At 37.7% G+C, this 15,566-nt stretch overlaps 1 protein-coding gene across 3 annotated transcripts in view; it reads right to left on the reverse strand.

Annotated features, from left to right (window-relative positions):
* Window positions 1–15,566, reverse strand: part of ADGB (androglobin) — a 173,228-nt gene that overhangs the window by 70,291 nt on the left and 87,371 nt on the right. For all 3 annotated transcript variants that reach the window (XM_032339299.1, XM_032339298.1, XM_032339297.1), the window contains exons 17-22: window positions 13,884–13,986; window positions 11,066–11,207; window positions 9,358–9,472; window positions 5,733–5,900; window positions 1,293–1,428; window positions 536–673 (exon numbers count right to left, since the gene is read on the reverse strand). In XM_032339299.1, coding sequence (XP_032195190.1) covers window positions 536–673; window positions 1,293–1,428; window positions 5,733–5,900; window positions 9,358–9,472; window positions 11,066–11,207; window positions 13,884–13,986 — 802 coding nt within the window. The remainder of the gene's footprint in view (window positions 1–535; window positions 674–1,292; window positions 1,429–5,732; window positions 5,901–9,357; window positions 9,473–11,065; window positions 11,208–13,883; window positions 13,987–15,566) is intronic.

A 15,566-nucleotide genomic window follows, 5' to 3' on the forward strand; every position in this document is an offset into this window, starting at 1 on the left:
ATGCATGGAGGAAAAGACCGGCTGTCGGGGTTTTAAGACTCACAACAGACTGGGAAGACACAGCGGATCTTCAACTGACTCCTTCATTCTTTCTTCCAGCACATATTTGCTTTGTGCTTACTCTGTACCAGGTACTGTGGTCAATTCTGGCAGCTAGAAAGTAAGGGTGCTGACATGCATTCTGACCTCAAGGAATTTCAATTTTTTTTTTTTTAAGATTTTATTTATTTACTTGACAGACAGAGATCACAAGTAGGCAGAGAGGCAAGGAGAGAGAGAGGCAGAAGCAGGCTTCCCGCCAAGCAGAGAGCCCGATGCGGGGCTCGATCCCAGAACCCTGGGATCATGACCTGAGCCGAAGGCAGAGGCTTTAACCCACTGAGCCACTCAGGTGCCCTGGAATTTCAATATTTATAAAGTTACAAAGAATCAGCCCAATAGTAAAGTAAGACAACTCCAAAATGTTTTTCCTTAGCACACAAATATTCCTTCTTACATACACAAGTTTATTTTATAAATGACTAGAACATGATACCTGGTGTTCTAGCTTTCATAAGCAATCTGACATAAGTCCCTCTCCACATGGCTTGAATTTTAATTGCTGCTGCTACTTCCTCGGGAGAATATTCTTTATCACTCACTGGTAGAGAGTATTTAACATCGACCCATTCCGCTGGAAAGAGAAAACAAATTTTGGACTGAAGTTTAAGTTAAAGTATTTAATCCGTTCCCCAGTTCTCAATGCTTTTAACTGCTAAAGTACCCTGACATATAAAGTGCCACAATGATAGATTTATTTTTATAATTAATATTCTGCTCTGCAGGTGGCCCTTTTTTAGAATGTAAACACTCTGGAAAAGGGAAACACTACATATTGACCCATGAGTAAGCTACTATTAATTCTTTTGTGAAAATAGTGAGGAGTTTCTCTCAAAATTGAAAGAAAATATTAAAATTGCATGACTAGAGCATAGAGAGAGCAGGAAAGGAGAGTTACTTGGATCTGAAGATCTTCCCAGAATTCCTCAAATCATACCATAAATGTTAGCGACATTCATAGTCTTTCAGGGCAGAAACAAATAGAACAGGGAAATTCTGGGCTTCCCTGGAAATATGGAAGTTGGGGACACACGACAGATCCTTGAAGAACTGTGGGCTTCACAGAGCACAGCTTGAATTCTCCATGTCTCTAGTCTACCTACTCCACAAAAACTTTGTGCTTTTTTCAAATTATTTCTCTTCTATAAGCCTAGAAAGCCTTTTGTCAAACAAGTATCTAAACTATTCAGTACCTAAAGAAACCTCTTCTAAGGAGAAATCGAGTAACTCCAAATCCAAAACCATAGCACGAAATGCAAATTTAAAGTTGGGAGGAGGTTTTGTTAGCTGAGTTTTTTTCATTAAGCGCCATAAAGAAATATGAAAAACCTGAAAAAGAGAAAATATGTTAGTACATTTTTTTAAACCAAGAAAATGGCATTACCTGGCCAAAGAGGCTCTAAAGAACTTTAAATACTCTAAAAATAAAAATATGTATTTCTCAGATGCACAATAACAGAAGATTTTGAAGTCTCACTCACCCAGGAAGAAAGCAAAATTACTTATCACCTTACCATTTCTAGTTTAATAAAATTTAATCACTATAACATTTATAATGTACCCTCAATCAGAATATAACTGTTTAAAGAGATAAAGCATAAGATGAAAAATATGGCCCGTGTCCTTAATTAAGCAAATTGAATATTATATTTCATTTGTTCTAAAATGTCATCCACTGTAAGACACACTATTGTTTCATGTGTTACCAAAAAATAAAATATGCTGTTTGGATTTTTTATTACTTGCTTATTTTCATCTATGAATACTTGCTTCCTACAGAAAAAGCTCTTTTAGATTTGTTTAGACAGAGCTTTTCCATCATTCATCACACCGAAACACACATGAAGAAATAAAATGAGCTGCCTAAGTTTTGGTTAAGAATTCTGAAAACATTCATATTCAAACTCTTACCCTTGCAAGTCACTTTTTGAAGATATTTAATATGTGTGTTTTCCTATATAATTTTGTCCTTTATGTTGTCAAGCTTTGAAGCACCATTGCCTAAAGTGCTTTCTACTTTTGTCCCTGAGGTTTCACTCAAACCACCGACCCCCGTCAGTAAGTGCTGGTGCTGACTCACTCCTGATCCTACCAAAGAAGACCCATGGAAGGTTTTTAGACCATAACCAGAACACATATTCTTTCTTCCAATTTTATTTTCATAGTTTTTATCTTGAAATTCTGAGATTCCATTTACCCAGTCTTTCCACTGAGAATGCCAACCAAGGCCCAGCACCTTGCTGCTGGATTATTTTTATCTACTTATTTGTCCACAGGGAGTAATGTGCTTAGTGGATTATGTAAGGTGCCTGGGACACCATCTGAGATGATTTTTAGCCACATTCTCTTCTCCTTCTCTCTCTTTTCCATGGGCCCCGGAGGTGGGGAGAGGTATCAGTCTGGTGTGGGGAAAATCCCTCTGCTATCTTGTTTTTTTCAGAGGCTCTCTAATGTGATTTCTCTTCCCAGAAGGATTAAGCCTTTGTCAAACAATACACATATTTCTTTAGAAGCAGTAACAGTATGAACCCTTATGAACATGTCCATGTGTGTGCAGAGAATTCTGAAGGCTACCTGGCCAGCAATGACTATAAGGAACCACCAATTACAAGGCAGACTCTGATTTCCTTCTCATGTTAAAATGTGGAAAGAAATGTGCCCCTTAGAATTGGTGAAATACAGTGCTCTTCAAAGACATATGATTATTGTACTTCCTGCTTAGTCCACATTTTCTGACTACTTCTCACCCTTCTCCATATGTTTAGAGAAAAGGACTTAATCTCATAATCTATATTTGTAACTGCCCCATCAACTGACAATGGTGGATAAGCCTGCAAGAAACCACCTAACCCATGCTGAGCAAATCATTGTTACTTTGGTTGAATAGTTTGAAATCAGGATCAAGACATTCTAAACTGGCCTCATATGGGAAAGTGATGCAAGTCAGGAGTCAGTTTTTCTATGATATGAATTTAGGAGTAGAGACAACATGTTTACAAGAAGAAAAACAAAATGAAGAAGATATATTCCAAAGGCTGTCTATCCCTTCTTTAAAGTTCTCCACTGAGTCCTTCCTATCCTTGGGAGCCAAGACCTCCCTATATCCTTATTATAAATTAGCACAACTAACTCCTTGTTATGACTTAAATGAGTTAGATTTGTTTTTTGTGCCATGCTAACAAAATGCTCTAAGTATTTCAGTGTCTAAGATAAAAATAAAAAAAAAATAACTGGTTATATTAATCCTCCTACTCTCCTACACTTAAGTGTTCAGTGTCCTTGATCATGTTGGTGTTCTACAGGATATCAATCTGGGTTCTGTGTGAATGTTGATGACAGCAGTGAACTCGGACCTGAGGGCAGGAAGGGGCCATTACTCTGACATCCTGATTAAGACACATGCATGTTAGAGAGTAGGGAATAATCTCACAGATTCATGGATTCACCATATCAGTGATTTCAGGGGTCTAGAGGATTAGGCATGCTGGGACATCCCTTCTAAGGTAAAGGATAAGATACTACAATTAAGAAAGAGGCCAGTCCTTCATAGTCTTCTCTGGAATTCCTGATAAAATATTCTGCTTTGGGGAATATTATTCCAATCATTTACTGAATGACTTAGAAGGCCTTAAGGCTGAGCAGAATCCAAAGCAAAAGAAAGATCTCTAGGAGATTTGAGCACCGTGGGAAACAAAGAAAGATCACCTTGTCCAATTGTGTTATAAACATTGCTAATGAAAGATCTCCCAGAAAACACACTAGTGTTATTCACTAGTGAGAGAGTCCTTATCTGTGGGATACTTACCTGACCCATCTGGAATTGTTTATGGTAGATAAATTTGAAATTTATTGATTTATGGGATGTGGCTCTAAAAAAGTGTCACATAACTATGTAATATAAAAATGTAAAAGTATTCGAAAATTTAAAGTATTTCGTTACCAAAATTGCTCCCTTTTGTGTAAATGAAGCATGCACAAAGGTCCTTTACATATTAGATCTGGCCTAGCGACAGCAGATTCATGCACAAGTAATCTGGGTGGCAGAGACAGGAACTGCGAATGGCTCCAATAGTTTGGGCTCTCTTTTATCCAGGTTTAGCAATCTGTCAGTAGCAGAAACTTTAATACAATACCATCCTCCGGGGATTCCAGTCAGTTGTGTGGTAGCAAGTTTATTTCAGTGGGCTTCTATCAAGGGTATAAAGAAGCACCAAGACATGTCCCAGCAAATTCAGACATAATACTTCCTGTCTCCATTTTGTCCTTCCTAGCATTGACACTTACCTCAAATATGAGTTTGCTTTCTCTTTCCTTGGTGCCTCTGCCAGTATCATTGTCCAAGGGGTTATGGAAAGTCTGATTTACAAACATTAGATCCAACCTAACATCCCCTGGGAGCAAGGTCATATTATACAGAGAAGATTTAACCACTGGAGAATGTCTCGGACTCAATGGGCCTAATATATACTGCAGAAGGAACCGACAAAACTCCTGGTAAATTGAAATGGCATATAAAAGTCTCAGCTAAGAGGCCATCCTAGTGATGACATCTTGTAGAACTGACAGGATATCTTCCAGGGAATGGTATACATGAACAGAACCAAAAACCAACATGCAGTGTTGTATCTGTAAAAGCTACGACACATAGGGATTCAAAAATTAGAAGTAAGATTGGCCTCTCTCACCATTATTTCGCAACGGATGTTTCCATCAGGCAACGTGTTATGATTTACAATAAACCTAAGTTATGATACAGGCCTGGTTGCTTTGAGCTTCTCATTCAGGTATGCGAATAAGAGAAAAGGAAAAAATATAATGCTGTGTGGGGAGAATTTACCCTGACTGTCATGAAGTACTAGGGTTTCTACTCCATAATGGGGACAAGAAGAATTATGTTTGAATTCACTGGGACACTTCTTGGTGCTTCCGCAGTAAATGATTAATCACAGCCTGAAAAGAGTAAGGCAATCAAGGTCTTGGGCACATCAGGATTAGAAGTCTAGGTCACCCACCAGGCAACAAGAACAACTGAAGCTTTGGATGGAAGAAAGGAGAACTCTAGAATGGTTGGTAGAGGAGAGAGATGTTGAATACCAACTATGGCTTCAGGACCAGATGTAGCAATGGAGACCACAACTTTCTAGTCCTATGATGATTTAATTATTTGCTTATTTTTAAGGTTTGGGAATACCGCCTTAAGCCATCTAGAACCACCACCTTAAAGAGTGGATTGATAACAAAGTTCACTTAAGGGGGGAAATCAGATTGGTTGAAGAGTAAATCATGGCAGGTATTTCTTGCAGATTATTCATGCTATAGGTGAACAGTTCTCAATTAGGGGTGAACTATGTCCCAGGTAGAGTTGCCAGATAGAATACAAGATACTATAAAGGCAAAAACAAATTACAAGAGAAAGGCTTAATTCTCTCTATGGAAAATAAAAGAAGAAACTATTTCCCTCCCTTTTTCTTAGACACCTCTTTCAGAAATTTACTATTGCAAGTTCTTTCTCTTTCTCTGTGAAATGTATGTAAGTCTTTTTTAAAAGGCTAAATTTTGAAGATCACCTACTATTTTTTTTTTGGCAAATGGAAATTATCCTTCTAGAAACATCATAACTTAGATGTGCTTACCCTGAAGTGCTGTGTAGTTAGTTCTTTACTGTGGAGGGGTACAGGGTAGTGAGCCGCTTGTAAATCCTTCATAGCCACAGAGAGTTTACCCTTATCTTTGAAACTAGCAATCACATTTCCAACAGCTTTCAAAATCATTAGAGACTGCTCTGTGAATCGGTAGCTCTCCTGTGGAGACAAAGCATAGAAGCCAGCCTTACTTTATTTTTCATTTTTATTAAAGTGTAATTAAGCTTATACAAATTTAATTTCTGTTGGTATAATAAACCTCTTCTATATAGTTGATTCAATAATTATTTATGAAACCCTTGCTTGATCAAGGCATTTTCCTAGGGTCTGTGATCTCAAAGATATAAAACAAGGGTTATAATTCCTGCTATAGTGGGGACACATGGGAAGGACACCTACCTCATACTGGGAGCCAGAGGAAATTTCTGCAGAGTATTGATACCTAGACTTAGTCCCAAGGACATCTAGGAATTACTTTGACACAATTGTGTGGGATTGGAGAACTGATGGGCAGAGAAGAGTTCAGGGAGAGAGTGATAAAGATTAAAAAGATAAGTGGGTGAAAAAGGTAAAAAGATAAGTCCTGTTATTGACTCTGAGGAGAAAATGAATGCAAAAGGGGGATAGGGATATAGAAAACAGTATGGAAGTTCCTCAAAAAATTTAAAATAGAACTATCATTTATTCTAGCAATCTTACTTTGGGTATATAACCAAAGAAAATGAAAACAGGACATTGAAAACATATCTGCACCCCCATATTCATTGTAGCATTATACATATTAGCCAGGACATGGAAACAACCTAAGTTTCCATCAGTGGATAAATGGATAGAGAAGATGTATGCATGTGTGTGTATAGATAGATGTATGTGTATATATAAATACAGATGTAGTATGTATATATATATTATATATCCATTACACATAACTATATATATGTAAAGCTGTAGTATATATGTGTAATATGTACACACATATATTTTTATATATATACTTTATACACACACACACAAACACACAGAGACAATGGAATATTATTTAGCCATGAGAAAGAAGGAAATCCTGCCATTTGTGACAACATGGATAGATAGACTTTGAAGGCATTATGCTAAGTGAAATAAACCCGACAGGGAAAAACAAAGACTGCACAGTATCATTTATGTGTGGAATATTTAAAAACAAACTCAAAATCAGAGGGTAGAAAAGTGGTTGTCAGGGGCTAGTAAGTGGGTAAAATGAGCGGTTCATGAAAGGATATGCATCTTCAACTACAAGATGAACAAGGTCTGAAGATCTACATGTAAACCATAGTGACTACAGTTGATAACACTGTATTGTATAATTGGTATCTGTTAGAGACCAGAACTCAAATGTCACCCCCCCAAAAAAATGTTGTTAACAACAAAAAGATAAGTATGAGAGGTGATGGTTGTGTTAATTAACTAGATGGTGGGTATCCTTTCACAATGTTTATGTATATCACATGACCACAATGTACAGTTTGTATAACTTATGATTTTATTTGTCTATTTTACCTCAATAAAGCTGACAGAAAAAAGAAATTGGATGTCAAATTGCAAATCTGTAGGTCAAACACAAAAAGAGAGTCAGTGTGGGGTGGGGGGGCAGAGAAAGAGAGAGGAAGAGAGAGAGAGAGAGAGAGAGAGGAAGAGAACCCTGAGAGGAAAACGAATTTACAGATTATTTTGATCGGTATGTAGTAGGTAGTTGGTGGCTAGAGGAGGAGCTACCCAAAGCAGAGGGTGCTTTGAGACAGCATGAAGAGGGTGAAATTGTGAAGTGTTTTCATTCCTTCCTAGGGTGCACCATGGTGCCATCATTGTTCCTTGGTTCCCTGCAGAAATTGTGAGGAATGGCCTAGCAGCTATGCCTGGACGGTACAGATACCCTGCTGGGGTGACCGGATGAAGACAGATGCAACTGAATTGCCCCCTTAATGCATTCGTCATTCTATTACCTTCTACCCCAGCCTCTGAAAGCCTAGAGAAAGCATCTTCTCATGGTGTTTCTCCCTGAGGTGAAGCCATGACCAGAAAAATTGGTTAAATGATAGCACTGGGAGTGATCATGTATGGCTCTGAGGAGTTTCTGTCTCTCTGCCCTTGGACTAGTCTATCTCTTGTTTCTTCATTAAAATTGAAGAATAATAATAGGTCCTGGTTTTCAGGCCCAGTAATTTTTACAAGATGGAGGAACTGATAACCCCAGGGAAAGATGAGTTCGCAGACTAAAATAACTAAACATTTATAAAGTTAAGTCACCTAAAGAAAGAGACAAACTGGATAATCCATACTACCTGAAGCAGAATCTTTTTTTTTTTTTTAAGGGAAACAAAGAAAAAATGAAATAAGAATTTAAATAAGCAAGATAGGGGCACCTGGGTGGCTCAGTGGGTTGGGCCTATGCCTTCAGCTTGGGTCATGATTTCAGGGTCTTGGGATTGAGTCCCGCATCGGGCTCTCTGCTCAGCGGGGAGCCTGCTTCCTCCTCTCTCTCTGCCTGCCTCTCTGCCTACTTGTGATTTCTGTCTGTCAAATAAATAAATAAATAAATAAGATCTTTTAAAAAAAGAATTTAAAATAAACAAGATAAACATAATTAAGGGAATAAGAGACATGTATTTATAAGGTGGGCTTGTTGATCTTCTGTCTATGGAGCAGGAGGGAGAGGACAGGTGAGAAACAGCACAGCAGAGAGGGGGCAGCCATGGGCAATCCTATACAACCACTACCCAGAGAGGCAAGAATTCATGACTGAGCACATCTGGGCCACAGCAACATTAACATAAAAGAGCTGCTTCTGAGGCATCTTGTTGCTACCTGGGCCCAGAAGTTTACTGACTGGCTGAGAAGATCCTGCTTCATTAATATGAGGAGGTGCTACAGGGAGATGGGTTTGGTAGAGGGTGTAAAACCGGACTGTGCAGCAGGAATGCCTCACACAAATTGGGCCCTCCCCAAAGCATCAGGCAACATATCTAAAGAAGATGTCTTATGGAGATCATCTAAAACTAAGACAGGCTCTCAGGGGAAATGCTGGGTTCGTTTACATTGTTTCTTCTTTCAGATGTTTCAGAACAGAGGAGTAAGAGAAACTAAGAAGAGGCCAAGAGAAGAAGAGATGAGCAAGAATGACAAAACTATCCATGGATCCTCTCTCCCTGGATTCCAGAGTCAAACACTCCAAATTCTTTAGGTCAGTGAAGGGGCACAAGGACAATATGATACCACAATTTTAAGCTTTAATGAAAAGGTCTGTACTGACCCTCTATACATCCCAAACGACCAATATGCTATGGGATCTACCAAAAATGTGGATGTGACAGGGAATTCCACAGAGCAGAGGTGAAGGCAGTTGTTGGAGAAAAACTAAAATTATTTTATTTGTATCTGTATTGTTAACAGAGTTTAGACTATTTATTATACATAAATACATTTGGGAGGAGTTTCTTAAAATTCTTAGTTCTTAATTCTTAATTAACAGTTTTAAAAGGTAAAAAAAAAAAAAGGTAAGGAATATGATTTAGTTCTGAATTTTTGGAAACACACACACGCACACACACACACACAAATTCATGGTTGCTTAAATACTTACGGGCTCAAAGTGGGGTAGCACAACATCTTCATCTCCAACAACAAAAGTCACCATGCTGCAGATGTGTATGGAATGTCCTACTGGGGAGTATGCAGTGAAGAGCAGCATATGTCTCCTAAAGACAATGGAAAATATATAAGGACCAATGGGCTCCTTTGTTGTAGTTCTAGCCTCTGTTAGTTGCTTGATGACAGTCTGTGCTCAAATGAAGTCAAACATTAGTGAGACTTGAATTTTTTAACACAGATGGGATAAAGACCTTTGAATTTTCATTCTGAAAGAATCATCAGAGGTCATGGGATATAATTGCATTAATTATATAGGACAGAAAATAGTTACACTAAATGATGAACTTGACCATGAGGGAGCTCTCTGCCATATACCACAGTCACATCCCAGGAGATGATTTTTCCCTAACAATAATTCATGGTGCTTAAGGCTTTGTAGATTTCAGATTCATTTCATAGTCATTTTCTCACAAATGTGTCACTTCACCTATGTTGTTTGTGCCTCTCCTACCAGGTTGTGGTATCACTGAAAGCAGCAATGCTCATTTCTCCTCAGTTACTGAGCACTTGGAACATTCATAAAACACTCACACAGATAGATTAGGTCCTGGGGGAAACACTTGGATATATATAAGAAGGTTCTTCATTAATTCCCTGGTTTTGGTTGTTGTGATGGATGAGCACTCAGACAGAATAATGACTTCTGGGAAAGTCTCTTTATGACAAAGTTTTTAGGGTAGAAGTGAGAAACTCTGAAGTTTTAAAATTTATTATTTTCTAGGAATACTGGGTGCTTGCCACACATTATTTTAGCATTTGATTTTGCTGTGTAGGCTTTGCTTTTTCTATAAGAGCTGTAGCTTTTCACTGATTACATAGAATTAACATGATTGATCTTACGAAATCCAGTAAAAATATTTATTTCATCTGAAATAGGAAGTTATGTTTTGAATTTTAGTTATCAAAATCAAGAAAGCTTCAACTATACATATTTTCTTTAAAATGGAAAATGTTATCTCAGTCAAAGTTATCTTAATTAAAAATAAAACTATAGGTAAGATTAAAAGCAAACCACAGGTTAAAAATAAAGAAACCATAGGGGAAAAAATGCTATGTTTGTCAATCTGTTTTTAAATAAAATCATAGTTTTACTAAGGGATATAAGATTTACCAGAAAACAAAAAGGATAGTTTAATAAATGAATTTTAGAAATGCTATTTTAAACCATATTCTTTCTTTTTTTTTTTTTTTAAAGATTTTATTTATTTATTTGACAGAGAGAGAGACAGCGAGAGAGGGAACACAAGCAGGGAAAGTGGGGAGAAGCAGGCTTCCCGCAGAGCAGGAAGCCCATTGTCGGGCTTGATCCCAGGACCCTGGGATCATGACCTGAGCTGAAGGCAGATGCTTAACGACTGAGCCACCCTCAGTGCCCCTAAACTATATTCTTCCTTAAGAAATTACCAGACTTTGACAATCATGAGTATTCCAAAAGGAGATTCACTGAACAGCATTTCTTCAATTTCTTTGTTCATGGAATTATTTTTCTCAAGAATCTTAGTGATAGCTTTGTTTCTTACAAAATCACTTCAGGAGACAATATTCTGGGTCCCATATTGTTTACTTATTTGGTAGCCAGTGGTTTAGTTTACAAGGCTTCAAAAAATTCTTCATATGGGAAAAATGAAGTCACTCCATACCCAACAGGCAGGCGAACCACCGTAGCCTTAGTAGCATATGTATGAATCTTTGTAACAAGTTCCCGGGACTTCAGAGATTTCCAAGAAACTGATTCAGCTGTAAGCAGCCCAGGCTCTATTTGGGGACTGTCTTTTGCTAAAGCTAGGAGGAGAGGGAGAAATGTTAAAATTTGACCGTGACCGTTTAGCTGGTCTTTACAACATTAGTAACAATAATAATATCAGGAATTAGAGATTTTCTGAAATTATTCATAAAACCCAGAGAAAATACTCTGGGTAAATAACTACTAGAAATAACACTGGTGAGACTCAGGTCTTCCTCTCTGTCCGTTTTTCCTCCTCAGAATCATCTCTCACTAAAGAAACCAGGAGTGGGAGAGTTAACAAAAGTACAGACAAGACTATCCCATTTAATCATCTGTGGCAGAAATCACAATATCTCTCTAGATGCAGTTTTAAGGCGGAAAGACACCACATCTGGGAAAATAAAAGATTTTCCTTAGATAGTGGCAAAGCAAGATCAAAATACCCCATTGTTTAATCAAAGTTTTAAATTTTGATTCTTAGCTTTGACTATATGTAGAAATAGCAAATAATGGACAAAAATTTAATTTTCATATTAAGTGTTCCTCTTAAAATGAATAAAGAATATTAACTAATTTTCATTAGTAGCTAAGGCCAAAAGACTTTTTAAATTAAAAAAAATGTAATTGAGACAACATTGACACAAGACATTTTATTAGTTTTAGGTGTATCATATAATGATTGCTATTTGCACATATTGTGAAATAATTACTATGAAAATTTAGTTAACATCCATTACTATACACAATTACAATTTTTTTTCTTGTAATGAGAAACTTTGATTTACTCGCTTAGCAATTTTCAAATATACAATATAGTATAGTGTCGTTAACTATAGTCACTTTGGTGTACATTACATCTTCAGGAATTAGCTTATATTCTTACCCTATTTATAAACTGAGCATATAAGGGTAAAACATGACCTGAAACACCTCCACATACATCGAATTTCAATGTTCGAAGACATAGTGTGGCTTAGGAGTTATTAGTTAGTAGATATACTAAGCTTATACCACTGAAGTTTGGCAAATTTATTCAATGAATACTTATTTTCTATGGCTACACTAGACTCCATTCACAACACTGGGTATAACTGAGTGGAAAATCATAGTCCCTGCTGTCAAAGTTGGTAAGACATTTAATAGTCAGCATTTAGCAAAATTTTATTGTACCTCCACAGTGCCAGGTATTATAAATTTGAACTATAGATGATTTGATTTTGCTGTTTAGGCTTTACTTTTTCTATAAGAGCCATGGCTTTTCATTGATCACATAGAATTAACATGACTGATCTTGGGAAATCCAGTAAAAATAGTTTTTTCATCTGAAACAGGAAGTACTACTTTGAATTTTATCAAAATCAAGAAAACTTTCGATTATACATATTTTCTTTAAAAGGGAAAATGTGATCTGCTTAGCCAAGTTTATCTTAGTCAAAAATAAATGTACAGGTAAGATTAAAAACAAACCATAGGTAAAACTACGATTGGTAAGGGGGGAGAAATGCTGTTTCCTTGCCTGTTTTTAGATAAACAGATTTAACTTTAACCCAACAGGACAGAGACTTGAAGAATGATGTTTTGTGTGTGTGTGCAAATGTGCAAGGGGCTTGTCTTAGAGGGAAGCAAGAATAGTCCCTCCATGAGAGCAGGAGGGAAGATGACCAGTATTGTGAAGAGCTCATTATGGGAAGATGAGGTGGGTCATTCTTGATTTTTGTCTATCCTGCCAGTGGAAATAGCCAGTGAAATAAAAATTCACAAGGATGAAAGCAACTGTTGGAGAGATCTGGAGGTTTGAGATAATCTTCCATTTGGACAAGAGGGGAGAATGCATGAACCAGGGAAATATCAGCAGTGTTTAAGGGCCATTTTGAAATCTGTGGCCCTCAGTTGAAAGTGAGGCTAGCTCATAGGATTATTTTTTTCTCTAGTCACATTTAGCTGCTCTGATGCACACAGGTAAGATGCAGAGTTCATCTGTTGAATCAGCCAATATCAAGGTTTTGCCAGGAAAGGAAGCTGAGAGGGAAAGAAAAGAAATCACACTGAGGTGTGGCCAAGGCTACCATTACAATGGCAGGTCATGGACACTGGGGATGAGAGAAATAGGGACATGAGGAGAAAGAGGACAGAGAAAAGTAGGTGGGTCAGTAGATGGTGGTCCCAGAAGAGTCAAAGGATTATAAGAGTAAGGGTTTTAGGAAGAGTGAACTGGAGAGTCAGATCCTGTAGTCAGAGCCTGAAATTGAGATATTTGAGATGACACGGTTATTGGCAGGTACCTTCTAGAATATAATTATGAAAACAAAGGCCAAGTTGAGAGGGCATAAAAGAACTTCAGAATTGTCAAATCAAAGAAAGACTGCATGTTTTTTAATAGATTTTTAAAAGACTCAAGAATGATGACATGTGGAAGGGGAAAGGAAAAAAAAAAAGTAGGTATCATGCCAAAGAGGGGAACACAGGACTAAGACAAGGAGAGGTGTAGGTGGCAAGAGTGAGCATAACCCACAATGTCTGAGCAGGAAGAGCCTCCTGAAAGGTGATGTAAGGAAGCCTTTCTTAGACACTCTGGAGAGGAAGTAAGTTCCTGCATCTACAGCTTAAACATCTTGTATTTCCCCTGGACTCAATGAAAGTAAGCTGGGATTTAAGACTGTAATTAACACTGAAAAAATTTTAAAAAATTTAAAAAATTTAAAAAGAGTGTAATTTTCTCAAAGCTCTCTTACCTCCAGATTCTCCCCATCGTACCAATGCAGAAAAGCAAACCAGCAGTTCGATAGGTTTTAGACTATCCACAAATAGATAGTAGGGCACACGTTCATCTGAGAACTACAAGAAATCAGATAAATCACTGAATTTAGTATTAGTCTATTAATGCTGTATTTGCCACTTGTAACAATCATACAATACCTAACATTTAGAGAGAACCTACTATGCCCTAGACACTGTGATAAATATTTCACAGCTTTCATGATACGAAGAAAATCACACTAGGTAAATGTTGGCAATAGTCTATGGAAGATGGGTCTGTAGGACCTGTGTGTAAGATTGGTTGTCCCATCACAGAGAGTCAAAACTCTTCTCCAAGAGCAAAGAAAAGGGATATGCTTGTTCCAGAAATATCAAATGGAGGAGACTGGGCTGGAAGCGGAACAGTGCTCAAAGAATATATATTGGTCCTTGATAATAGGCCACAGAGTAATCTTAGCAGAGAATGGAAATGTCTAATGGGTTCTATTAAGGTATTTTGCAGGGTGGTATGTGATATAAACACTTTTGTCCTTTTTTTTACAGTTATTTTCAGAAATACAGCCATTGAACACCAATGCAATAGGCTGGGTTTTTGTTTTGAAGATGCAAGAGAGTACTGAGTAAAACCAGAACTTCCCTTAAAGGACAGCCATGTAAGAGTTACATGAACATGAACTCAGTCCATCCTAATTGGGTACTATTATATGCATAATCGTGGATGGAGAAACTGAGACAAAGAGAATAGGTAATTTGCCAAAGGTGACAGAATTTGCAGATAGCAAAGCTAGGAGTCAAAAGTAGGTCTTTCTATTGACCAGCTCCAGGACTGTTTTTTTAGATTTTTTTAAAAATTTATTTGACAGACAGAGATCACAAGTAGGCAGAGAGGCAGGCAGAGAGAGAGGGAGGGGGAAGCAAGCCCCTTGCCGAGCAGAGAGCCTGACATGGTGCTCAATCCCAGGACCCTGGGATCATGACCTGAGCCAAAGGCAGAGGCTTTAACCCACTGAGCCACCCAGGCGCCCTGCTCTAGGACTGGTCTTTGAGACTATTGTACTTTTATTGTCTCTCAACTGACTGGTGCTTCAACATAATTCTGATGATGGCATATAGTAAGTGTGTTAAATTAATTTCATTGCTATTATAGATTTAAGCTTTCATTTTATTACACAGTGATATTTAAATAAACAATTAAAATATGAAAGAAAAATCTCTAGTGATACTGTGAAAAACACAACCTTGTTATTTAATCAAGTGTGACAAGATTGCTGGAAATGCTTGATACAACATGACCATGTTTTAAATGATTGCTTCCCCTGGTATTTTTCAATAATAAGCATTTGCCATTTATCTTCTTTGTTTCCTTCTGGCTGCCACACGTTGGTTATAAAGGCAGTTGTTGCAAGTATTCACTCTCTAAAATTATGAAGGAAGCTTGGGTTTGCCAGCCTACCTGTGCATGCTGGAGGAGGAGTTTCGGCACAGAGCTCATTTGCTGCCATTTTTGAGAGTCTGAGAATTTAGGGACAGTGTGGCCCTAGAGGTCACACAGAGGTGCTCTGGTGCCTGCACAGGGCACCTTTGGGAACCCCCTGCCCCACCTTCACATGGAGCACCAATGGAACATCCATAGAATGCGCTGGAAGGAGCCTCGGGCT

The sequence above is a fragment of the Mustela erminea genome, chromosome 4 (genome assembly GCF_009829155.1).
Source record: "Mustela erminea isolate mMusErm1 chromosome 4, mMusErm1.Pri, whole genome shotgun sequence".
Lineage (NCBI taxonomy): Eukaryota > Metazoa > Chordata > Mammalia > Carnivora > Mustelidae > Mustela > Mustela erminea.